We start from the raw sequence: 27,873 nt of genomic DNA on the forward strand, positions 1-27,873 counted from the left end.
GTATGTAGAATCATTTGTAGATGTATTTTCCAAATAGTATTTTAATATTTATAGTTATTTTCTGCTTTAAGAGATATCTTTCCCCTTACCCTTTATGTACTGTCGTTCTGGATTTACAGTGAATGTCTGTTGGCCTATTTTTTTATGGATACGTTTTACTTCTTAGTAGTACTGGTGTAGAGTGAAAGAGTAATGAAAGACACTTCTAACAAAAATGCTAATCCTTGGCCTCACCATTTGCATGCCTTGTGTCTCTCTCCAAATAGAAGAATGCATTTCAGCCATAGCATGGCCTGTCCTGTAACTACCCATACTTACTTTTGTACCATGTGTCATACAAAGGAGTTCTTCTGTACTTAACCGTGATTTGCTATTCCCTGGTAGGTATAATTTCAAGCATTTTCATTGGTGTAGAAAATTCAACAGTCCTCACAGTACCTTAGAACCAACAGAATTTTATATGAATATTTTTTAATAGGCTCTTGACTTGTGTGCATATATTCATCACTTGCCAACATTTCTGTATGCACCCTCGGTATGACTTTGCCCCTGCCATACTGTTATATGCATTTGAATGCTTGTTACACTGCCTCGAAGCTCCCACCACCCTCCCCAGGTCCCCTGGAAAACTCTTTAACGGATTAATTCATTTCAAGTATTAACAGCTCACGAACTATTCCTGGCTTCCATCACCCTGGGAAGTTCGATGGTGGCAGTGGTGGCAGCCGTGGGTTTTTTTCCAGGTCACACCAACACATACGGCATTTGTCAAATAGTATTTTGGTGTTTGTTTTCTGCTTTCTTTCCCCTGCCATCAGCTCTTTCTATTCCTAGGGCTTCACACAACATTGAGGATATCTTGGTTGAATGAATGAGTGTTGACTGAAGGAACAAATGCGAGGTGATCTGTGCCTGGTTTTTAATTCATTTCACCCTGATTCGTAGTTTCAGGTGATTTTGAACCTTCCCTTCTCACATGCTGATGGGCATGGGCTGTGTGAAAGGTACTGGCTTAATTCTTTGAGAGAAATATGGAGTCAGACAGGTCCTGCCCTTAAAGAAATCATCTAATAGATTAAACAAGTATTGCTAAAAACAGAAAGTAGTAAGTGCCATTAGTCAGCTAAAGGTAAAATACCATGAAGTTCAGACAGAAGAGAAATTACTTCTGTCTGGAAGTAATCAGGAAGAGCTTCATGGAACAGATAGCATGAAGGTAGACCTGGAAGGGATCCATTTAAAGGTTTGGTCATTTTGAAATAGGTAAGAAAACAATATGATCAAAGGCACAGAGCCAAAAAAACAAGACAAGGTAACAGTCCTCCTTGACCGAGACAACAGTGGGTAGTTGAATGTATCACTAATTATTTTTGTACTTTATTGTCACTTGGAAGACAAACAAGGATCCCAAGATAGTTGTATTAAAATTTATATGCAGATACTGTGTCTATTTTCCATGTGGATTGTGAATTTATTAATTTCACTGCCATCCTTTTGCTGATATTACAAAAGCAGCTCTCTCACAAAACTTGTTTTGATCCCCTTATTTACTAAATTCAGTTTATCTTTCCTACATTCTCATTTTTTAAAAAAAAAACTTCTCTGTATTTCTACTTGACATTGCTATATACTCAACTCTGGTATTAGTTTATGAAATGCCTCCCCTAGTGTAAGGGACATAGGGTAGAAGAATAGTAACGGATGTTCTCTATGTCCTGGCTTTTGTGAATAGTACATGATCCTGCTTAATCTTTTTTATCCTTTGTTGCTATTTCTGCCTTCTAGAAGTGAGTATTCCTTAAGGTTCTATTTTCAGCCCTGTGCATTGTATCCACTATTCGTTCTTTCTCTCTCTCTCTCTTTCTTTCATCTGTCTTCTCTATCTTTTCTTTTTTGAAAGAAAAATACTGTGGACTAATTCAGTGTGGGAGAACAGTCAACCACATTCTGCCCTTGACTGTTCCTCCCATACTCCTGTTGGCTCTTCATTTCTAACCCTGACCTCTCTTCTGGGGCTGCCACCTACACCTCTGAGTATTTGTTAGACATTTCCTATTGGATGTCCTGCCATAACTTCAGAGCAGTTTATACTTCCGATTTTCCTGTTTTATTAGTGGGATACTTATTTGGCCAATCAACTAGACTCAGAACCATAGTGTTATATTTAATTACCCTTTCTCTCATACCCTGTATCTGAACAATCTGCAGTTCCTGTGGATGCCGCCTTTGTAATGTTTCCTACATCTATACCTTCATTATTCCTATGGCTAACGTGGTTTTGCATTAATAATCTGTAGACTATTGTAATTTTATTCTCTAATTGACTTCCCTGACTTTTCTGTTCTTCCTGTGGCCACTAGAGCCATTTTCACAGAATGTTAATTTTGTACCATGCTTTCCTTCTCAAACTGTCTTTGAAGGTAAGGTCTAAAATACATAGCCTGATGTCCTAAACCCTCCACAGTGATTCCAGCCTACTTTTCTTAGCATTTGCCACTGTTCACCCACAGTCATCTAGACTGGTCACACTGATCCTTAAATAAGTCTTGCATATTTCTAACTACATATTTTGCCTACATACATATCTTTCTTTCCTTCATCCCTTCCATCCTCATCTGTCTCAAGCCCTGTCTTTTTTTTTTTTTTAACTTTTATGTTATCCCATTACACAGCAGTCTTTGGAATCTTCTAATATTATTGTCACTAAAACTAATTTTATACCTTAAAGCAGAGAGGTCTTTGCAATCTGTGCTAAATATTCTACCGTGAGGCCTAACTCTAGTATTTTTGCACACTTATAGTAGGATTGTGGCATAGTGAGAAAGGAAGGAAAAGGAGAGAAGAAAAAAAGAATGAGAAGAAAGTAGAAAAGAGAAGAACCTCAGATATTTTCTGACTATCCAGTACTTGGTAACTCTTGATACCTCGATTGTAGATGGTACAGATTACATTGCATTATCACCAGTCATGTTCTATGGTATGGGACTGATGATGGTAAATTGTCTACTTTATCCTTATCAAAACTTAAATTTCATAAATCTCAAAGTAGTTTCTAGATATCTCACTCTTAAATATCACTAGGTCTATTTCTCTCTGATAACATTACAGTCCATCTAACAGACATTATGGATATGCTGACTGTTGAAATTTGTAGTCTGTGTGTCTTTACTAAAGAGATGCATAGAAATATATGTGAAAGGCCATTTTCTGTATTTATAATTGGTCAATACACAAAGACTTTACTACTATAAAAGCATTCATAATATTGCAAAGTGTGTACTTTTTCAAATGGTATAAGTATTTTTTAGAATTTTAGCTTGACTAAGTTATTGGTCTTATATAACAATTTGAATTTTTTTTTTTTTACAGGAGATGAGTCAAAGGGCAAGAAGTAGTATACATGGAGTTATCATTCAAATAAATGAATTATTTTGCCATTTTTCTGAGGGGCTATTTATTTAAACTAGACCTGGGCACAGTTTTGGCAGAATCTAGGTTAAGACATGAATAAGATTGTTTATCATTTCTATCCTCCAGAGAGTTATAGTAAGGCCATCATATAGGTAAAGCAAATGTGTTAATATAGATGAGACTGAGAAAGATTGCTAGTTTTTAAACTACGTATACTCAAAGGAAAACCTGTCTTGATTCCCTTAAACTTATCAATAAAAAATATATTATAGTAGTGCCAAAGGCTAATTTAAATGTGTTTGAACATACTAGAAGTTTCTCTCTAAAATAATAAAGCCAACTACCTCCCCGCCATCCTACCCCTTAGAGATGCAGGTTTTGTCTTATGCCTATATGTGTGTGTGTGTGTGTGTGTGTGTGTGTATGTATATAAATATATTACATGTTACATATAATACATATATATATGGCATCTGTGGTGTGTCAGTAAGTTATATATATGTATGTGTGTATACATATAACTGTATGACATGTAAGACATAAAGCTTAGAAATTGCATGATTTACTGATTGACATAGAGATACATATGTGCATTTAAAAATATGGAAATACACTGTACACATTATTCAGTAATAATTTTTTTCATTTAATGAAGTATCAGTCACATCTTTTCACTTTGTATGTATAGATATATACTCGAGAAGAATTTAAAACTCTAGAAATTGACTAGGCCCTCAGTAATGTATATGGAGACCATTTTCAAGTTTAAATATACCAGCTGTTTAGAATTTGAATTACATATGTCATCTTAAATACACTACCATCTGGGAACTTCATCATCTGTAATTAACTCACCAAATACTGAACAGAGTTAACTTATGAAATTTGTCATAGTTTGTACTGCTGTATATGAGATGAAGTAGAGTGGAGGTGGAATGGAATGGAATGGGAATGGCGTACAAGGAAGAAGAAGGGTTAGAGAATGATTTGATTAGATGTAGAAATAAATTTAGTATAAGATTTTAATACAGAAACATTACCTTTGCTATTTCTTAATTTTTTAATCACTGTATAGGGGATAGAAAACCACTTTAATAACCGTATAGGGGACAGTTAGAATGTATTATAGGCCCTTAGTGTGTGACAAATCAGATAAAAAATGTGAGGTTCAGATACTCCCTTAAGAATTGACAAACAGACTCTCAAAATTGTGGTGGTGAGAAAGCGATAAAATGGACGTGTTCATTAAGAGCAACTTTGAAAAAAATCTCATTCCTTGTATGAGAAGTTGCTCACAGTGTTTAATTTTGTGCTGTAGCATCCTTTTGGCTTTTCGTTTTACCTGTGTGCTTATCTGCTTCCCCCCGAACTATAAAGTCCTCAACAACAGAACCATGTCTGTTCATATTGCCAGTGCTTAAGCACAGTACCTAGTGTGCAGTAGATATTCAGTAAATTTTTATTTAATTGTACTGAATTGATGCATTATTGTCTCTCATACAGAACACATGGCCCCAGAATACCGGCAATCTGAACTTTGTCTAGTACATTGTCTAGTACATTGTAGTTACAATGGTCCTCCTAATCTTTTAGAACCAATTTGAGGTAAATGTTTAACCAAGAGAACTGTCTTAGATGTACTAAGGCCATTTTGATTCTTACAAAACAATTTCTTCTGAACAATCCTAAAATAAAATGCAGTGACCATAAAAGGAGAAAACCTGCACTGGGGGGGGGGGTGGCAACACAGTAGTACATAAACTCTCACAGATGCCTTACAGTTCCATTTAATCCTCGTAGGTTTAATCTTACTGAAACATGTTATAATATTACTGGCTCTCCAAGGTTAGAGAGATCATAGCCCTTGAAACTAATTTAGAATTATTTATCATTATGAACTTTTGAATGCTTGCCCCAAGTAGGGGATTTCTTAGGAGCAATACTTAAAAACAGTGTGTCTCTTACTAAGCATTTACTTTCTGCTCAACTCTATGTCCTATTTTCTAAGAATTACTTCAGTTCTCTGGTTTTAGATGAGCTGTTTAGACTTCAGAAAGCTAACCTGCTTTATCAGACTGACTTAACACCTGTTCATGTTTGTTACTGCTTTTAATATCTGTTATAGAAATATGTGTGCACGTGTGTGTTTGTATATAATGGTAGGGTGGGTATAGCAGCTTCCTAAAAGAGGAAAAGCAACTGGCTTTTCTGAAAAAACCTTTCCACCCCCACTTTTTTTGGAAGCAGCCGGAGTTAATCCTTTCATGTTTGATTGGAACAGCTGAGAGAGTGTCTTGCATATCTTAAGGTCTCCAGTCGACTCATGTTGCCTCAGAGTTGGGGCCACCTTCCTCTTTTCTAGTCCTGATCCTGCCAGCTGTCCCAGACTCTGTTAAAGCATAGTGAAGGAGGTGTTAAATGATACACAAACATACGCTGTCATGAAAGGGATCCCTTTACTGCATGTAGCAATGTGACTTCTTTTTTCTCCCATTCCTTTCCACGACAGAGGGGTTTTATACTGTTAATCCTAGCACCTGTCTCTGCCGGAGACAGTTAGAAGGGGTGTGTGTGTGTGTGTGTGTGTGTGTTTTATGTGTGTGCATGTGCGCGTGCGCACCATCCTGCCCAAGAAGGAATAGAGAAATAATACCAGTCCCATCTGCCTTTCCATGCCCTGGATTGGGAGTGTTCTCTCTGACGCACTTAAAGCCTGGAACATATATATCCTTATCCTGGATACCTTGTGCTTCCTACCATTTTTGTTTGCCACTTTAAGGAGACTGTGTTCTTTTCCCTGGCTGTCATTCTTTGCCTCTTGAGTTTTTGGTGGAGTTATCAGTTTAAAACCAACAGTAATAGCAAGTCTCTAGTATAGCTTTCAGTCTGTCACTGAAAGCCTTTTGCTTTTTCCCTGAACATTTCTCCTGGTAGTTTTGAATCTTACTGGGGTGGAAGCCTGGGCTGAACCAAGCTCCAACCTCATCATCTGAGCCAGCATACCTATCTGGAGCTTTTTGCTTTTTCCCTGAACATTTCTTCTGGGTAGTTTTGAATCTTACTGGGGTGGAAGCCTGGGCTGAACCAGGCTCCAACCTCATCATCTGAGCCAGCATACCTATCTGCATAGACTGGGAGTCAGCCAAAGATTTTTTGGTGCTACTTAGTTCCTTTGGATAGGACAGCCAGAGCAAGCAGGGCAAAAGTGTAGACACTTTTGGTACTGTCTTTATCCAAAGATTTTTTGTTCCCCTTTGCTATGTATGGTGTATATTGTATGGATTATCAATATCCTGTTGTCCAGGTAAGCTAAGGGCTATAACTTGTTTTTTTTTTTAAGGTACTGTTTGATGTGACGGTTTTATGGTGGGATGAAATGCTTATAAGCTTTCTGTCTTTTGACCTGGTACCACTTAGGGCATAGATTTCTCATAGTATTTTGCTAATTTGCTGTAACGGGAGGTTTGAGCTTTATAGTATTGAGGGCTGGGCAGGAGAGGTTGCTTTCAACTCCAGACGTTCTGAAGTTTCAGAGAGATTTGTGTGTGTGTGTGTGTGTGTGTGTGTGTGTTTGTGTGTGTTAAGCAGTGGGCTTGGCATTGTAAATGTAACATAACTAAGTCACTGTCCTACAGTAAACTTGAGGCTTCATTTTGAGCAGATGAGAAGCACAAATGGTGTTTTCCAAATGTTGCCATGTTTTTTCAGAAAGGTAATATTTTATTTTAGACTATTTTGCAATGAGATAAATAGTATTTTAGTTATTAACTTATTGAAGTCTAGAATCAGAAAATTTTAAGTCAATATCAAATATATTTCTGAATATCGATTTACCTTTAAGTTAGTAGTAGTATAGTGAATGAAGTTGAAGAACCCTGGATTCTGATTCAGTCTGTAGTGTCACCACCTCTGTCATATGCATATAGCTTCGTTTTACATGACTTTCCTGTTCCTGTATATAAAATGAAGGTATTGGACCAAATGATCTTCATATGCCACAATTCTTTGAAATATTAATTGGTTGTGCTGAAAAGAATAGGAAAATAAAAATGGTGAATACAGTTAATTCTGAATTACAGATACTAGTTGTTTTCTCAGTTTATTTTGGTTTATCTGTGTTCTCATGACACTTAATTTTTTTTTTCAAATGGCCATTTCTCTAATAATTAGGTCCTCAGTTGTAGACTGGACAGAAAGGCATAGGGTTAAAGGAAGTGACAAACTAACCAGTATATCCTATTAGATATTGTGGACCTGAAGGCTAAACCAGGCTATTTTTAACTGGACCTGGACCTGTTGTGTAAGCTTGCTGGAGTAAACTCATTCAGGTCTTATGCTACCAGTGTTGAAGTCAGATGGGAGGGGCTGTGGTTATATTTCTTCAATTGTATTCTAACATAGTGATCCGTACTATATGTTTTAGATTCTATTATATATACATGTTTCCATTATTTTGAGTTACTTAGATGAAGAGTAAATTACATTTACCATAATGAAATTTTGATATATTTGTGGTACTTACTTGTGGACTCAATCTCTACTGGCATAAAACAAAATAGGCTGGTTGACATAGCAGTTTAAAGCTGGAAGTGTCATGAGCTTAGATTAGAAACAAAGCTTCTTACCATTAAATATTGATGTGCTTTTGAAGAGAAATATCTGTGAGCAATTTTTTTCTGAGACCCAACTAGCAAAATAAGGGACTTTGTAGTAACAGTCATATAAGTAAAATTGACGAAAAAAAAACTGGAAAAGCAAAAGTATTTCCAAAGAAGTTGAAGCATCAGACATATATATGAAAAAAACAATTATAATGTATAAAAGAAGTTTCGAGGTAGAAAACTGGCCATCCCCCCCCCACTGCCCCCTAACAAAGCAAAGGTTGTGGAATAGATTGAAGAATTCCTGTTCAGAAATTATGACATGAGGGACACCTGGGTGGCTCAGGAGTTGAGCATCTGCCTTTGGCTCAGGGTGTGATCCTGAGGTCCTGGGATTGAGTCCCATGTCCAGCTTCCTGCGTGGAGCCTGCTTCTCCCTCTGCCTATGTCTGCCTCTCTCTCTCTCTCTGTGTCCCTCATGAAAAATAAATAAATACATACATCTTTAAAAAAAATTTAAAAAGAAATTAATGACATGAGAGGCGCCTGGGTGGTTCTAGTAGGTTTAGCATCCAGTTCTTTGTTTCGGCTCATTTCCTGATCTCATGTGTTACGAGATCGAGCCCCATGTGAGATGGAACCTTGGGGCTCTGCACTCAGTGGCAGTCTGCTTGAATATTCTCTCCCTCTGTCCCTTCCCCCACTCGCCTGCACACTCACTCTCTTTTTTTTTCCTCACTCTCTTAAGTAGATAAATAAAATCTTAAATTTAAAAAAGAAATTATGACAGATTTACTAAAGTCTTTTGCAGTAAAATTTTATTCATTTATAATAAAATGAATTTGCCACCCCAAATCTTTTCAGTCATTAAGATTTAGTATTGATAAATGTTGTGCTCAGTATTTGAAACACTTCCCTGACTTTGGTCTGTTTAGTAGATTTATTCTACGTAAAACTAAGGTAGTTTAGAAATGCAGGTAATGGGATGTTAAAATTTAAGAGTATGCTTTCCATTCTACCACATCAGGGAAGTTAATGGCAATGAAAAAACAATTTAAAATCGAAATGTCCAAAACTATTTTACAATCTTACTAATTCAGTTACGGTAACAGTGTTCTTTCAGGGCATTTATAAATGGGTAATAGATGGTTATTTGCTACCTAAATTTTTATCTCCACTATGGTTGCAAAATTTTCTTACTGGCTTCTGTTACATTCTTATACTTAGTTAAATTAAAGCTATTCAGTGAATAACCTATGTGGTTCTGTACCAGTGTTTTATGCCATTAGATATTATGGAAGATTTGGCTGAACAGTATTTTTTAAAAACTAAAGATTTTGCACCTTTTTAAAATTAAGTATTTCTAGAATTGCTAGTGTTGAGTTAATGAAATAGTGAGTTCTTCTCAACATATGGCAATGAAGTATTTTCAGAACTTTATCATTCATTGCTCTTATTCTTGATAAAAAATCACGCATGTCTTAAGAGTGTGCGATTGAAATTGGTTAAAATAAAAGTTATAAAATACAAGAAGAATAAGTAGATAGGTGAGTGCTCGATATGACTTAAAGAACAATGACTAGGGATACTGGGGTGGCTCAGCGATTGAGCATCTGCCTTTGGCCCAGGATGTGATCCTGGAGTCCTGGGATCGAGTTCCACATCGGGCTCCCTGCATGGAACCTGCTTCTCCCTCTACGTATGTCTCTGTCTCTCTCTCTCTCTGTGTCTCTCATGAATAAATAAATAAAATCTTAAAAAAAAAAAAAAGAACAATGACTATAGTCTCCCTGCCCAGAAAAAAATTCTATTTATTGAGAAACTATTCCTGAAATTATTCTTTTGGATTAAATATTACTGCCTCTGACTTGAGTGGTTAAAATATAACTTGTTAGGATGGCTTCTGTCAAAAACAAAAGGAAAAAAAAAGAAAGAAAAGAAAAGTGTTGGTGAGGATGTGGAGAATTTGGAACCCTTGTGCACTGTTGGTGGGAATGTAAAATGGTGCAGCTGCTGTGGAAAACAGTATGGTGCCTCCTCAAAAAATTAAAAATAGAACTACCATATGGTCCAGCAATTCCACTTCTGGGTATATACCCAAAAGAATTGAAAGCAGGATCTCAAAGAGGAATTTGTACACCCATGTTCACAGCAGCATTATTCACAATAGCCAGAAGGTGGAAGCAACAATCCAAATGTCTATCAGTAGATGAAGTAATAGATAACTGAAATATGGTAATAATATATGCACAACGGAGTATCACTCAGTCTTAAAGATTTATTTATTTATTTGGGAGAGAGAACAAATTGAGGGGTGGGACAAAGGGAGAGGGAGAGAGAATCTCAAGCAGACTCCCTGTCGAGTGGTAAACCCCTCTCAGAGCTCAACCTCATGACCCTGAGATCATGACCTGAGCTAAAATCAAGAGTTGGACACTCAACCGACTGAGCTACCCAGGCGTCCCTACTCAGTCTTAAAAAAAAGGGAAATTCTGATATAAGCTACAACATGGATGAACCATGAGGATAGTTATACTCAGTGAAATAAGCCAGTCACAAAAAGACTAATACCATATGATGACACTTTTGTGAGGCACAGAGGGTCCATCAAATCCACAGAGACAGACAGTAGAGTGGTGGTTGCCAGGGATTCCTGAGGACAAGGAGACTGGGAAGTTATTGTTTATTGGATACAGAGTTTCATTTTTAAAAAATGAAGAATGTTCTGGAGATGGATGGTGGCAGTGGTAGCAAATTATGGATATATATGATACTACCAAACTGTATTTAGTTGACCCTTGAAGAACACAGGTTTGAACTGTTAGAGTCTACTTCTATGTGGATTTTTTATAGTGCAGTATTATAAATATATTTTCTCTCTCTCACAATGTTCTTAATAACTTTTTTCCCCTCTGGCTTACTTTAGTGTAAGAATACAGTGTATAATACATACATACAACATATAAAATAATGTGTTCATTGACTATTTATGTTACCAATAAGGTTTCCAGTCAGCAGTAGACTATTACTAGTTAAGTTTTGGGGGAGTTACAAAGTATACATTTTGACCACCGTAGGGTTCAGGACCCTAGGCCCTGTTGGTTAAGGGTCAGCTATACTTGAAAATGGCTAAGAGGGTAAACTTTATGTTTGTTACGTGTATTTTGCCACAACAAAAAAAAACATTGAGAGGGAAATGTAACTGTTACAAGCTAAGGGTTTGTGTATTTTTTTTTAAAGATTTTATTCATGAGAGACACAGAGAGAGACAGAGACACACAGGCAGAGGGAGAAGCAGACTCCCCCGTGGATAGCCCGATGTGGGACTTGATCCCAGGACCCTGGATCATGACCTGAGTTGAAGACAGACGCTCAACCACAGAGCCACCCAGGCACCCCAGAGTTTGTGTGTATTATCACAGTTTTTCCTGAGGCAGTTTTTATGTAACCTGTCACCCACTGAACATGTTGGCTCTGATGATCATTTTGAGGTAAATGGGCAGTTGGAGAAAGAAGCAGCAAGGTCTTACATTATAGGCGGTGTAGCTAAGTGTCTGGATTTGAGAGTTTAGGACAGCCAAGTACAGCTTAAGGATATTGGGCATCTGGAAGATTGGGAGACAGGAAGTTGCCTATCTGAAGGATCCATTTACCTGGTGCATGCTTGGGTCTACACAATGCTGTGGACTGAAGTAGCCCAAAGACTGGCCACTTCTTTGTGGGAAGGCGACCTTGATGTAGAGGAATATATGTATTCTTTAATTTCTCATTTTGAGGATTTTTTTTTTTTGAGTACCTACTGTGTGACGGATACTGTGCCACGCATAGAGATTTGGAGGTGAAGAAGACAGGAGAGTCTCCAGTAATTTATTTAGTAATAGAGACACAGCATATTTTAGTATTAGACAAACAACACACTATAGTTTTCCTAGGTTCATCAGGTATTATTGTCTTGATAACCTGGTCACTGATAAATTTGTTTACATCCCATTGCTTTTGATATTTATCTAATATTAATCTCTCACAGAATACAGAGAGTGTACACATAATTTCAATTGTATATATGACTCTAGTTGTCTAGACTTTGGAATATTTTAAAGATACAAGAATATGTTATTCAGATTGAGATGATAATTTATGAAGTAATGTTTTCTAATTTCTCTGGGCTCACCTGTGTCTTAGAGTATGTTATTTGGGGTCTTGTTCTACAAGGTTTGGTTTTCAGGGACAAGAGATAAATGTAAGGGTTATTTAGGTTTTATAAGCATAGAAGGTCTAAAGCAGTCCATTTAAAATGCAGCTCTCACTTTTTTTTTTTTTTTTCGAGAATGGGTTCTGTATAACTGAACCCTGCCTAAACTAGAGAAAAGAAGCAAGGAAATAATAGAGTTAGCCTTAATTTGGCTTCACTTATACTAAAGGGAATGTGAAGGCAAAGGATATTAAAGTGCCATTGTGTCAGAGATGCTTCTGGGAAGGTATTTAATATCTATTAGGTGTAAATTGTTATTTACACTTAGGGTTATTGTGTGGGGGCGTGCTGTGAAAAGCTTTTATACTAACAAGTTTTTATTATTGCAGGAAATGCTATCCCTTTAATGTTGCTTTTCACTTGGGTGTCAGAGGCAGCCTGGGAAAGTATGAGCAAAACCTGCCTTCCAGCCAGGGACTGTTGGATCTGCTTTTATAGCATTACTGGTATGTGGGTGGAAGGTACGGAAGTTGAGTCACATCTAATGTAAAATTGTGAAGAGCAGGAGCACCTAAAGTTGTGTGTGTGTGTGTGTTTTGAAAAATCAGTGAGTATTATTTTGTCTAGAATCTGAACTATTCTAATCAAGTTGACAATAAGGCCTTTCTCCCACTCTTTTTTTGTACATCTCCCTTTCAGCCTCAGATTTCTAAAATACTGAGGTAAATTTATAAATCTGAACATACTTCCAAGTATCTTTTTGGAAGAAAAGAGCACTTTTTAATGTTTTGATAACCACATGGGTATTCTTCATTCTTAGGTGCCCATGCATTTAAAATAAATGGATAGAGTTAGAAGTCAAGGCATTATAGCTTGATTTCAGCTAATGTTTTTTTCATCTGCTGTGTATTCAGGCACTGCATTCGGAACTGGGGATATGGTATGAAGCACATAATTCCTACCCTCAGGTTGCTCTCATCAAGTTATATTTATGCAGAAACAGTGACCCCAACTTTATGAACTCTAGGCCAGGCAAGCATAAGGCATAGGGTAAAGGGGGACCAAAGACAGATGTTGGGAGCAGGTAGGGTCAGGAGAGACTCTAGAACAGGGGGTCCCTGAAGTGAGCTCTGAAGGATGAATTCACCAGTTAGCCAGATAGAAGGCCTTGGTCAAGGGAGCAAGAATGCGAAACAAAAATGAACAGAAACATGGTGTCGTTGGGGAATGTGGTTCAGCGTGCTGGGAGCAGAGAGCAGTGGGTGGCAGGAAGGGAAGCAGGGACTCTGACTCGTATGGTGAGGCCAGATTATGTGGTAGGCACCTACTTAAGAATTAGGACTTTCCTTCCTTTTAGGCTGTGGAGAATGGTTGATAATTTTAATCAGGGAAATGGCATGGTGGGATTTACACTTAGAAAGAGGTCCCCCCCAAAAAAAAAGTAAAAAAAAAAACGAGGTCCCCTCAGTAAGGTTGAGCAGCTCAGATAGCAGGAGTGGTAGATTGGAGGCAGAAAGGGGCGAGTAGAAGGCTAGATACAAAATAATATGACTAGAGCTGAGTTTATGGTACTAGGGGGTTGGAAAGAAAGGGTAGGTTTCACAGAAATCAAAAGGACTTGCTTCTGGTTTGGTGTGTTGAGTGAGAAGGAGGATCTTGGGAGAATCCCAGATTTTCTTTTTTTTTAAAAAAAGATTTTATTTATTCATGAGAGAGAGAGAGGCAGAGATACAGAGGGAGAAGCAGGCCCTATGCAGGGAGTCTGATGCGGGACTTGATCCCAGGACCCGAGGATCACGCCCTGGGCCAAAGGCAGGCGCTAAACTGCTGAGCCACCAGCAGTTTTCAGATATTCTGTACTAGAAAATGCCTTGGGATTAGTTGCTCCTTGGTACACTACGGGGCATATTCGGCCACTAGGGGACGCCACTTGTTTTGCTGGGTCAGATCCAGGCAGTTCAGTTGCTCTTCTCTCTTGGGCATCAGGGAGCAAATTGTCCTCTATAATGCCAGCCTTGACAGTCAGGGACACACTTCAAAATATCCTTGAGTTTGTCCAGTGCTCAATGATCCTGTTATTCAGTGAGTTTATGAAAATCGTTGTATATTTATTTTGACATTAGTTCATATTAATTCTTTTCCTTATGGTAATGATTCTTGTAAGCTTATTATTTGCAGTATAAAATGTTGGTCCTGTACATACAAAAGAGGCATGAATACCAGGCCAAAGGCAATTTGTGTTCCAGCCCTAATCCTGGGCTTTTTGCATGTAGAGATTCCTCATTTGCCTCTTTATTTAAAAATTTAAAAAAAAGTATTTTCTTGGGGCCTTGTTGTCTGTCTTTATGTATGGAGGCTGCAGTCACAGACAAGCTTCAAGATAACTACGGCTTTCATAAGGATAGCGTGTGTGTCTGTATGTGTGTGTATGTGAGTGTGAGAGAGAGAGGTTTATTTATTATATTATAACTGAAAACATAATTATCCCATAAATGTGGTTTAGATTTTTCAAAAAGTACACTGGGTTGCCTTTGCTTCCAGTGAAATTCATCTACCTCTTTTCTGCTTATGCTGTATTTTTAAAAAATTTGATTGTATTTTTTCTCCTGATTGGCTTTTCGGTTGCAAATTATTAAAATGCAGTATGTCCTATTTCCAGATCATTTCTAGAAATGTTAAATAAGAACAAACCTGGTACTGATCCATTCCTTTTCTGATAGTGGTATTTTTACCCCCTAATGTTAAAAAATCCCATTCTTTGGTACATATTTCTTTGTTCATTGTGGATTATTCCAAAAGTATAATGTAAATATTTGTAAAATGCCCAGAATAGTGCCTGACTTATTGTAGGTATTCAGTAAGTAGCTATAATTAATGCCAGTTTCTGCAAGATGTCCATACTGGTACTTTCTGTGTTCTTTTCAGAATTGTTGAAATGATTATTAATTTGGGTAGGAGCATGATGATGTTGTATTGGCAATGTGCCAACCCACATTATTATTATACAGTACGTTTAAAAGGCTGGTTATGCATTTTGCCAAACAAATCCTCATAGAGACAGCAAAACACTGTTTTCTCAGTGTGATTTATGATTTTATTTAATTTTTTAAAATTTGTGATTTTAAATTTTGATTTCTTTGGTGTTAATCTTAAAAATAGGAAGCTTAATTTTAGAATTAATCTCTTTGCCTTTGGGTAATCTGTTAGAGATTATAACAATAAAGAATCATAATAAAAATATAAATAAAATCCTTTAGAATAGGATCTTATTGGAATACTAAAAAAATAGGAAACCTTCATTTTTATGAGATAAATGATTAAATGCCATAAACTCACCATCTACACAGATTATTTTATTTGAAAATTCAATAATTTAAAATAGGAAGATTATGGAATTTATATTTGGAATTTAAAGACTTTAGCAAGATCACTTGTAAAGGGCAGAATCAGGACTTGGACCAAGACTTCTAGACTGAATCACACCTTTATGCTTTTCTCATTATATCATTTTAATAAGAGAATGTTAAAGGAACTCATGTTCAGTAAATGTTCTCACAAATCTTTTATATCTATAGCACTCTGTAGTAACAATTACTATTTACAGTAATAACACAGGTGCCCAGTGTGTATATAGGAGAGGGTTTATGATTTTTAGGGGAGGCTGAAATCCAGAAGGCATAGGAACACAAAGGGTGGGTTCTCAGTTAACCAGAATTTGTAATGAGACTGGAAGCCTTCAGCAGTCAAATCTGTATGCACTTTTGTATACACTTTCAGTTTCTTAAGCAGTCATGTTTATAGACACCTTTTCCAGAGTCCCCAGGTTCTTTACAGTAGAAAAAAATAAGCACTTAGATTACCTTCCTCCTCTCTTTTCATCCTTTACAATCACTAGACTGATTTAGGACAGGCAAGTTCTTGCCCATTCCCATGCCTTGAAAACCTTCCGTTAAGTGGTCATTCAGCAGCTTTTCACATCTTTCATTAAATCGACTACATCTATAAACTGTACATCAGTGGAAATGTTCTTTTTAAAAATAATTTTTGTTTCATTATTATCAGATATTCACGGGTGGAATGCTTTAAATCTGTACTAACTATGCTGAGCTGCTGTGAATGCTTCCAGTGCTATATAATTAATGCCCCCACAGCAGATATTCATTCCTTAAAATATGCCTGCACATGGCGCCTGCCCCTCCCTCCCTCCCTCCCTCCCTCTCTCTCTCTCCCCCTCCCCCGCTCTCCCTCCCCTCCCTTCTCTCCCTCCTTCACACACACACACACACACACACACACACACACACACACACACGCACGCGTGCGCAAAGCACACACCAAACTGCCATTCTCCAGCAGGCCTGTTTCTGGAGTTGGGAGATGTCAGCCTGCCGGGAGGGGTGGGGGGAGGAGGAAGAGGTGGGGCTCCACTCTGATTAATTACCTTAGGCATTCAGGGGTGGGGCTTCCTTCAGCCATCTGCCTGAGATATGGGAGGGAGCTGGAGAGAGAAGGAGGGGGAGAGGCTGCCAGAGAGGAAGAGAAAAGAAAGGAAGAAACGCTAAAAAGAAAAAGAAAGGGGAACGGGACAGGGATAAAGGGAGATCAGTTGTCCACCCTGAAATAGCTGGGGGGGGGGCGGGGGCAGCTGTGGAGGTGCGCCCCAGCACGACCGCCCTGAAGGGCTCATCCTCTATGCGGTTTGGTTTATGGAGGAAAAGAAAATGGTCACTCAGGTAAGATTTGTGTTTCCTCGATGTGCCTCTTTTCTGGTTTCTGGGATCTAAATAAAGATCTGGGGGTCTGGCATAGTCGGCAGAGTTTTAACAATGATTGTCTTCTCAGAGAAGGCCAGATTTATTGTTATCAACTGAAAAGTGTTAGTCTGTGTCTGCTGAGTGTGTGTGCGTGCGTGTGTGTGTGTGAGTGATACATCTGTGTCCTTTTTTCTCTCCCCGTCCCTCAGCTCCATAGCAGATTCCTGTTTCCTGTACTGTGCAGCTGTAGCTCAGGAAAGACCCTGTGGGGATTTGTCTACCTCTTTGTCTTGGTTCTGAGAAGAGGGAGGGAGAGAGACTGCAGAGGTAGGAAGAGATTCTTACAGACTGCCAAAAAGAGGGGAAAGGGAATGACTTCCTTTTAAGAATTGCAGAAGAATTTGTGTTCTAGGGAAATCTGATTCCTGATTCACTGTGATTTCTCAGGATTGGCTGTGGAATTGACGTTCTGCTGCCTTTGCTCTAAATGGCTTATTAAAAATGAAGGCTAGAAAAATAGGCTTCATTTTCGTGGCTTCGTTACTGGCAAAGAATGTTTTCAGTAGCAACTATGGGAATATCCAAGTGTAGCCGAGGCAGGTAGAACCCTCTGTGAGAGGAGAACAGATCTGAATGTATAAATGACAATCACACGGGCATTAAAAGACATTTGAAGGAGAGGGAGTAGGAAATGGAAGATCTCTCCCTCTCTCTCTCTCTCTCTCTCTCTCTCTCTCTCTCTCTGCCTGTCTTTGGTTTTGCCAGGCAATATCTAATCTGCATTTTAGCAAGTCATTCCTGACAAATGGAAAGGTGAATCGTCTTCCACGGATCCCCCTGGCCGTGTCTTTTTCTCGTCGGCACCCTCCATACGTTTCTTTTACTCTTTTTCCCGTATACGTTGGTTGAGAGGGAATGATGAGACTGCGATTGATCAGTGAAATCATTTGCATGGGTGAGCGTTCTGTCCTTTAGGCTCAGACTTAGCGTCAGTGTCACTCCAGGCTTTTATGCTCTGTAGGGAAATTTCATCACTGGACAGTGCTTTCCTTTTAAGGAGTTTGCCCCTTTTTTTTGTATTCTCTCTTCTCTTTTCCTCTCCTAGTCACCACCGGAGGGCGAGAGAGTCGGCTAGAGATCTGGATACAGAGAGGCATCATTTTAGGAGCAGGAACACTGTTACGTTAAACGTTATATAATGCCCTGCAGTGCTGTTTGGAAGGAGGGAAAGCATTGGGGAGATGCTGCCAACGTGACCTAGAGGGAAGGGGAAGTTCCAAAGAATATAGTTTTCCAAAGGGATTCTTCACCAGATCTGAGTTTGGAGATTATCAGGAAACCCCTCCTCTTTTGGAAAGGGGAGAAATCTTTGAAATATTTTCTCTTCCACTTCTTATCCCTTTGTTGTTAGCCTAATTAACTCTTTTGAAATATTGCTTTACTTTTTAAAAAATTTCCATAAAAGAGATAGACCTATTTCTGGATTCTCTTTGTTGCTTGGGAGATGATACTCCTTAACCTTGGAGCCCTCATTCAATTTTCATTAACTGGCAGTATTACAGGGCGACAGCTCTCTTTTTTCTCAGCTATTACTGAATGAAGGCTTTCCAACTACTTGACTTTTCATTATATATATTTTTAAATCAGTGAAAGAGTTCTCTAAACTAGTGCTTTTTCTAATCAGAGGTTTTCTGCAGCCTCTTGGAACATGTGCCCTTCGTTTCTGGAGGAGCTGGGTGAGCATGTGTAAGCATAAGATAGAATGCACATGCTTGTGCTCACTTCATATTGCAGTCTGAATAATTGGCATTTAAGAAAACTGTAGTCTTAGCAGTAAAGCAGAAGAGATAAGTAGAAACTGGAAAGAAGGATTTCTTGGTGGTTAAGAATTCTAAGAGAAAAGTTAAAATCACTGATTGTCTCAGGATGTGCTGGATGCTGAGAGACGAAGTTGCTCATTTTTGCCCATCCTGAATTTCTACAACCGAAATATAAAGAGTCAAATTTGTGGATTTTCAGTATGTATGTCAGTGTATTTGTTTTGGTATATATTGTTTCTGTATCATGTAACATATGTAGTTGTTAGTCATCTAGAAAAAAAAATCAAAGGAAACAGCTAGAGGAGCCAAGTCTTTATTTGTCCTTAAAAGATTTTGGAGTTTTTGTTTTTTTTAAAAGATTTTATTTATTCATGAGAGACAGAGAGAGAGAGAGAGGCACAGGCAAAGGGAGAAGCAGGCTCCATGCAGGGAGCCCGACGTGGGACTTGGGACTTGATCAGGGTCTCTAGGATCCCGCCCTGGGCCAAAGGCGGCGCTAAATTGCTGCCCAATTTTGGAGTTTTTTAAATTTGTTTTTGACTTTTTGTTTTTCAAGCCAGACATCCAATCCCAATATTTGATAATGATCTGTCACATTAACTTTTTTTTTTAAGATTTTATTGATTTATTCATGAGCAATACACAGAGAGAGGGAGAGACACAGGCAGAGGGAGAAGCAGGCTCCTCACAGGGAGCCCAGTGCAGGACTTGATCCATGGACTGGGATCACGACCTGAGCCAAAGGCAGACGCTCAACTGCTAAGCCACCTAAGCGTCCCTATCACGTAAATTTCTGAATATAAAATGTGCACTGTTCAGGGTTTGGTTATCAAAGTTAAATGGTTTATCATGGTGTTTAGTGTCTTGACTAGTATATTAATTAGGGTATTTAGATATATTTCTTAGGTTCTTTGCATATTGGATCTTGACATTTCTGTAAACCTTTATTTTAAATTAATTCCTCACTTGATGGAAGAAGGACGAAGGGCTTTTCAGTAGATGACAATATTAAATCCATATCAATAGTTACATCGTATTATTTTATTCGCTATAGTTTTATAAGGCCAGTTTTTGGGGTAATTAGCAAACTGCCATTTATAGTGTTTTGCTTTTAAAAAAATGACAATTTAATCACAGAATTCTAATATACTAGACAGACATGCTCATGTGAGTTTTTAAAATACAACTTTAGGTGTATGTGTTGCTCATGTAAATGCTGTAGGAGTATTTCACTGAGATCCTCTGTTCTGAGCATGTGAACCAAATTAATGCATTTCTTCACATGTGTGGAAACAACAATGTAGAATAAGAGGAAGGCAAGGAGGGACATCTGGGTGGCTCAGCGGTCGAGCGTCTGCCTTCAGCCCAGGGTCTGACCCTGGAGACCCAGGATCAAATCCCACATTGGGCTCCCTGCATGGAGCCTGCTTCTCCCTCTGCCTGTGTCTCTGCCTCTCTCTCTGTGTGTCTCTCATGAATAAATAAATAAAATCTTTAAAAAAAAAAAAAAAAGAGGAAGGCAAGGAGAAGTCATTCATTCTTGTCACAGGTGTAAAGTTAAAAAAACAAAATTGCAAATGACTTCAAGTAATAATTAAAAAAAAAAAATGTTTAGCCAGGCTCAGACTCCATTACACTGTTGTTGAAAGGAAGAGTGTACCCAACAGGGAAAAGATCTTAGGATGGATGTGAAAGAAAATTGTTGTACTCTCCTATAGTGTAAGGCTGCCAGTTTCTGTGGAACACAAAGCCCTGCCTTTCTTGGACAGCTCAGTGCTTTGCTGGCATTTTCTTCAAAATCTGTTTTCCATCAGGACCGAGAGGAGGGAAGGTGTTAAGAATAAGGGAGGTTGGAAAGGGGGTTGCTGTTCCTTTAAATAGTGCCGTGAGCCCATGTGGCAGCAGGCCGGCTCTGGAGTGTATTCTTTTGTAATGAATCACCAGTTCCATTGTCTGCTATCTCCCCTCTTTGTAGCTGGAAGGCTGAAGTCTTTCACCTGAGCTGCTGCCAGTTCACTATTCTGTTCCAGGGTGGTTGGGAGAAGAGAAGAGGGAGGGTATTTGTGCTTTAATTAAAGACAGATAGCAGAGCAGGTATGTTTTGCTTTGTTCCATTTCCCCCTCTCCTTTTCTCTGTGCGTGTTTTTTTTTAACCGAGTTGCAATAGGGAATCTGTGATCTAGTTTAAGCATATTCCATTTTCTGTGGATTTTGAAAGTGCTCTTGATAATTTAGTCTCCATTTTGTGGCATTGCTTTAAAGTGATTCCATTCGATTGCCTGCCAGTTCCACCCGAACCTCATCCCACCCTTCATCCACAGAGCTTCAGCCCACACTGTTTGTTTTGGCACACTTTCCACTTTCTATGGGCTGCGCAGGATGCTGGGAAGTTGGGGGTAGGTGCAGATTGTGGGTTGGAGACTAATTTATGTTCCTTTACAATGAACCACAAAAAGCCTCACTTTTTCCAGAGATTGGGTTTCTTTCTGAATTCTTCTACACTGCTCCATATCTTCAGTTATAACCATTTCCTTGCCAGAGCCAAGATGGTCACTTGAAAAATACTACTGTGCTCAAAATTTCTAAGCTTTCCTGAATAGATACCCAGAATTGCATAAATGTGATTAAATCTGAGCAATTTTGCCTTGTTAGATGATTTTTCTTCCCAGTTATCCCCGTGGCTCTACCCTCACCACCCAAACACACACCTTTTTGCCCCTTCTCTCTTTTTTTTTTTAACTTCATCCTTCTTATTAGTTTTGCAGTTGAGACTCAGTAAGCAAGCCTAGCATTTGATAATCTGTTATTGGGGTTGGTATGGCCGCTGAGGACACCTCCATGTTGCAAGGTACAGGACACTTCTCCCTCTCCACGATAGTGTGTGCCACACAGGCCTGGTTTTGTTCCTCTGGTTTTCTGTTCTTCTCTGAAAATTTTCAAACTCCTACCTACGCAGGTGACCACGTGGAAACAGTTTCATCTTTTTTTTGACTCTTGGCTTGTGGAGCACTCACATTTTAGCATCTCTTTGTATAATTCCTTACCTTGGGGCTGTTTCTCAAGCATCTCTTTGTGACACTCGAGTTGTCACCAGGAACCAGTCCTGTAGATGATACAGCCCCTCTCTGCCCTGTGGTCTTTTTCTGGTGTACCATTCTCCCTCTCAGGAACCTCACATTGTTGGTGTCCCAAGGCATTCCCTTCTGGAGCCATAATCTCTCACCCTTTCTGTTTCATGTTTCCAGAACCACTGTCAAATCTTTCCTTTAAACTTCCTCCCCAATATTTGGTCCATGAAATCCAAGAAACCGAAATGGGATGTACCCCTGCCGTCCACGCTTTGCTTTTTTGAACAGAACAGCTTTATTATTGGGCTTTGGTGCTCAGCCTCGGGGCTTAGCAGTTGGAAATACTGTGGTCTGCCATCATGCTCTGGGGTTGCCATTTCCCAGGCACTTCATGTTCCTCTGTTTCTATGAGAATGATTACATTTAGGGAACCTAAGAGTCGAATAATTCATCAGAGATCATTTTAACAGAGCCAGTTCTCTAAAGTGCAAGTCTGATTTTTGTCATTCCTGTGCTTTAAACCTTCCCGGTTGTTTCCCCAGCAGACTCAGAATAAAATCCAGTGTCCTTAGACTCAGAATAAAATCCAGTGTCCTTATTTTGGTCTCTGAGGCCCTGCGTGGTCAGGAGCCTGCCTTGCTCCCCAGACTTCTCTCCTTCTCTTCCCGCATTTCGCTCCAGTGACGCTGGCCTCTTTGCTAGTCTCTTAACACACCTAGTATCCTCTTGCTCAGGGCCTTTCTTCCCCTGTTTTTTTTTTTTTTTTTTTTCTCTGCCTGAAATGCTCTTCCCGCCAAGATAACCACATGACTTCTTCTCAAGGGCGAGCTTTCCCTTGGCCGTCCCATCTCAGTTGACTTCCCTTATCCCCATATGGTGCTTTTTCTTCACTTAACAGTTTTGGTGCTTATCATTACTTGTTATATGTGTATTTGTTTGTTCATTTTCTGTGCCACCAACCAACCCCTCCAAAGACTATTAAGCCCTGTGAGGTCGGGGAACTTGTCAACAGTCTGTTGTGTACTCAAGTGTCTAGAACTGTGCCTGGCATGCAGTCATAGTGGAGTCATAAGATAGCTCAGCTAATCTTTACATATAGGATGTAGTACTATCAGATACTGGGCTAAACTCTTTATCTACATTAGCTCATTTACATCCTCTGTACATCCCTATCATTATCCCCCTGGTACAGAAGAGGAAACTGAGACATATAATGGTTAGGTAGCTTGCCCAAGTTTATACAGCTGCTAAGAGATGTGGGGATTCATATTCACAGACCAACTTGAGAATCCACACTTTGAAGCACTGTACCTCAGTGCCTCTTGCAGGTATTATATATTCAATATGTGTTTGTTGAATGTGTAAATGAATTAATTTAGTTGAGACTTCCCTTTTAAAAAAAAAAAGATTTTATTTATTTACTCATGAGAGACACAGAGAGAGAGAGGCAGAGACACAGGCAGAGAGAGAAACAGGCTCCATGCAGGGAGTCTGATATGGGACTTGATCCCGGGACTCCAGGATCACTCCCTGGGCCGAGGGCAGGCACTAAACCCCTGAGCCACCCAGGGATCCCCGAGTTGAGACTTTCTGATTCACTTCTGAAATTTCCATCTCTGACTTATTCAAGGATTTGATGGAATATAAGTTGACCCTTGAACAACATGGGTTTGAACTGCATACACCCACTTGTGTGGATTTTTTTTTTCACTAAATAAGGTATTGTAAATGTATTTTCCTTATGGTTTTTTCAATGACTTTTTTTCTCTATTTTATTGTCAAAATACACTACATAGTACATACAAAATACAAAATATGTGTTAATTGTTAATGGTAAGGCTTCTGTCAACAGTAGACTATTAGTAAAGTTTTTGGAGAGTCAAAAGTTATATGCAGATTTTTGACAATGTGGGGGTGGGGGCAGAGTTGGCATCCCAACCCCCACATTGTCAGGGGTCACTGTACTTGGAATAACAGGGAATTTACTATTGGATAAAGTGAATTCATTATTATAATACTACATTATGATAACAGGTAACATTACAGAATATGTATTATTTGACACTGTCATCAGTGCCTTATATATATGAAGTCATTTATTCCTTTTAGCCTTATAATTATGATTAATATCCATATTATGGAAGTTAGGAAACAGGGATTCAGAGAAGTTAAGTAACTTTGGGGGGTAACTTGGCCAAGGTGACAGTGCCAGGATTTAAACCCAGGGATTTTGCTCCGGCTTCCCTGTTCTTTTTTTTTATTTTTTTTATTTATTTTATTTATTTTATTTTTATTCATGATAGAGAGAGAGGCGCAGAGACACAAGGCAGAGGGAAAAGCAGGCTCCATGCCGGTAGCTTGATGTGGGACTTGATGCCGGGACTCCAGGATCGCACCCTGGACCAAAGGCAGGCGCCAAACCGCTGAGCCACCCAAGGATCCCCTTCCCTGTTCTTAATTGCCACTAATGATGACTGTTACTGAAATAAGTTTTTGTTTTTGCATACCTACTTTACACCAGTTTTACATATAAATCACATTTACATACATAATTTTTATTGTGGTCATATCATACATTACCTGTCAATCTCTTTTTGAGATAGGTGCTATTTTTCCCATACATTAGACTTTGAGATGTCAGGCACCTGGGTGGCTCTAGGTACAGACAGAGATGGGTTTCAAACCTGAAATCGATTTAATTCCAAATTTGCATACTCTTCCATTGTACTAGCAGCCTCATAAGATAAATAGTTCCCTTGTTGGCCAGTAAAGGGTAGAAGAGTTCTCCTTATAGTGACCTTTTTCATTAGGGTTTTCTCACCTCACCTTGTCTGTCATCCAGAGTCAGGGAGAGATTTAATAGCTCTTCTTCATAAAAGCCAAATATGTGAAAATAACTGCTAAGAGTTCCTTTTCATCTTCGTCCTCTTTGCATTTCTTACCTATTTCTCGCATTGGTCCTCACAGTTAGGAGGAAATAGTTTCCAGAGACTTGACTGTCCCAGACTGTTACTTCAATTTCTGTGGATGATTTATCATTTATATCTAATTACTAAATAAAATATCAATTATGAGTATTAATCATATCTTTGTTATAAATTTTGGTTTTTGACATGTTTGACTTTACTCAGTTTTCATAGCTTATTAATCATGTAGTGTTGTCAACAGTTTATAACTTCAAAAATGAGGGAATCTCTTAAGTAGAATATTATTTTTCTTCTCCATTTTAAAGCTATGCAGGCTGTCTTGTCAGCTGTTCAGCAAGAATTGTCCATCTACTAACCTAGGTTTTGCCTAGATCCCTCAAAGGTTACTAACAATGAAATTTTCATTTTTTAAATTGTTTTTTAGAAATACTGTTTCAAAGATGACAATTTAGACCTACAAATGACATACTGAAAATTAACAAAAGTAAATATGATAACTTCCCTTGAGATGTTGAAATTGTATCAAAAAAGTATGCTGAAAAAACAAAATTGGGAATTATAAGTCTTTTCAGTCAGTAGCAACAGTAAAACATGATGTTTTTCTGTTGAGAATAGAGTTAAAACACAATCAAAATATGACTTCACCCTTGAAAAATATTCTGATGTAATAACACTAAATATAATTCATATCATAGAAATACTCTGAGATTTACCTTCCTTTGGCATATTCTTTTGTCATGCCTCTTGAGTTCTTTCAAAGGGCTATCAGTTTCAGAATATTAGAATGATATTTCTTATTTAATTAAAGTTCAGGAAATAAGTATGGCTAGACTTGCTGTAAATGAAAGGAAATGCAGTTTTAAAAATTGTAACTTGAAATCATACAACTAATGATATTAAATTCATTCAGAATTATAGGATAAAGCTCTGTAATCAGAATTTAATATTTTATTTTATTTTAAATTTTAATATTTTATTCATTATTTTATGAAATTATAAAATAATGCTTTTCTATCCATAAATAACAGAACTATATTTTTTTATCCAATATTGATTATGAAATTTCTTGTAAAAAGTTCTGAAGAGACAAACTGAGACATAAGTGAAGGAGATGAGATTTTTGAAAGATCAGAATCCACAAACTTTCTGCTAATGGCTCAATAGTAAATATTTTTGGTTTGGTAGTCCATGCTGTTTCTGTCACAACTATTCAGCTCTGCTGTTGAAACATGAAAGAAGTCCTAGACGATACATAAATGAATGTGTGGCCGTGTTCCAGTAAAACTTTATTTATGGACACTGAAATTTGAATTTCATAGAATTTCCATGTGTCACAAAATAATCTTCTTTTGAATTTTTTTAGCTGTTTAAAAATGTGAAAACCATGCTTGGCATTTAGATTGTACAAAAAGTGTTGGACAGCCTTTAGACCAAAGCCAAACCCTTTGCCAACCCCTGACTTAGAGAGATGTGGGTCCTCCCTACTTTTCTAATAGAGGGAAGGTTTTCTCACAGAGCTTGATGGCAGGATCAGGGACACAGTTCCTAGCAGTTTTGACATGTCATTTTGGATCCCTGTTAGAGTGAAACCCTTGACATACTCTCTCATTTTCCCCCAGGAAATATGAAGATTCTTCCCCCTTTTCCCTTTCATTACACCCCGAAATCTGAGCCATTTGTGGCCCTCAAATGTGCCATTATCTTACACCTTCCTATTTTTCATGTTTTTTTGCGTACTGTTTCTTTGAGCTAGAATACCTTTGTCTCCAGCATGGTTAGTTTCTTAACTTAAAAGTTCAGCTTAGACTTGGCCTCTTTCAAAAAGCTTGCCCTGTCTCATAGGGTTGTCCTCTTTTGGTGCTTCATTGGTGTTGTGTATGTGCTGCTCTCTTAGCCCATACTATCCAGTATTGTAGCTGTGAGTGTATTTATCTGTTTTTTTTTTTTTTTTTTTTCCTCCTCAGACTAGTTTCTTTAAGAATTGTGACTATACTGCCAGTGTTCATTATCATATCTGGTTCAGTTTGTTACCTGGTAAATACCTTGTGATTGAATGAATGGATTTTAACTTGTTAATTCATTGACAGGGTTCTCTTTTGAAATGAAAAATGAGTTAAATTGAGTAATCACACACATCCTAGTGCTTATTTCTTAAATCAGTTAATACCTAAAATATAAATGTCATTTTAGAAATGGATGCTTTATTTGGCTAGAAGTAAGGAGGGTTTAGGAATAAACAGCTATTTGGGGAATACACAGATCCTTTATAGATGTTCCAGTGGAAGGCAGCATGTATCCAGAAGACAGCATGCAGGTAAGTGACATGGAGCTCCAGTCTCCAGGGAAGCCAGGATAGGGGGAAGAAGACCATGGCCCCAACAAGTGTGGGAAGGGTAAAGAGAAGTGAGAAGGTGACAGTGAAATTTTAGGGTTTGGCAAACTGTCGTTAAATAAATTAAACATGAATATATTCAGTACTGCCATCTCCCTCTTTTCCTTCTAATCAAGATGACCAAGAGTTAGATTGTTCGCATACTACGTTTGAAAAAGCTGTCAATACAGATATATATTAGACCATGACCATTCCATGTCATCTCCAAGGTGCCACTGTTCATTGTTTTATACCCTTTCTTCCTCTCTGTGTATTTCCTTTTAAGTGGTTTCTTTTATGGTATTACCAAGTGTGCTGATTTTTTCCTCTGAAATGTCTAATCTGCCATTATTAATCCAAGCCAATGTGTGGTTTGTTTTTTATCTCAGACATTATAGATTATAGTTTTTGTGGAATTTGATGTGGGCCTTTTTCTTTTTTTCATCTTTCATGTCTCTTAATGTGCTCAATTTTGCTTTTCAATATAATTTTTCTTGAATGTGTGGAATACAAATGTTTTAATATTCTCGTCGGCTGATTCTAACATCTGTATTAGTTCTGGATCAGTTATTATTGATTTTTCCCATCACTATGGATTGTATTTTTATGCTTGTTTGCATGCCTGGTAATTTTTGATTGGATGCCAGACAATGAATTTTTTACCTTGTTGGAGGAGATTATATATATATAATCTTTTTACATATCTCTCTGTATAGATTTTATATATTT

General features: G+C 38.1%; 1 protein-coding gene across 13 annotated transcripts in view; it reads left to right on the forward strand.

The window, feature by feature from the left end:
- RBFOX2 (RNA binding fox-1 homolog 2) overlaps positions 1-27,873 on the forward strand; it is a 274,668-nt gene that overhangs the window by 160,499 nt on the left and 86,296 nt on the right. Inside the window, exon 1 of one of the 13 annotated variants that reach the window (XM_055329194.1) lies at positions 6,596-6,715. The exons of 11 other annotated variants lie outside the window; for them this stretch is intronic. In XM_055329194.1, coding sequence (XP_055185169.1) covers positions 6,671-6,715 — 45 coding nt within the window. In that variant the 5' untranslated portion in view covers positions 6,596-6,670. Of the gene's footprint in view, positions 1-6,595; positions 6,716-16,700; positions 16,938-27,873 lie in introns of those variants that run through there. One more of the 13 variants, XM_055329195.1, reaches the window with a different exon arrangement.

Source organism: Nyctereutes procyonoides, unplaced genomic scaffold (genome assembly GCF_905146905.1).
Source record: "Nyctereutes procyonoides isolate TBG_1078 unplaced genomic scaffold, NYPRO_anot_genome, whole genome shotgun sequence".
Lineage (NCBI taxonomy): Eukaryota > Metazoa > Chordata > Mammalia > Carnivora > Canidae > Nyctereutes > Nyctereutes procyonoides.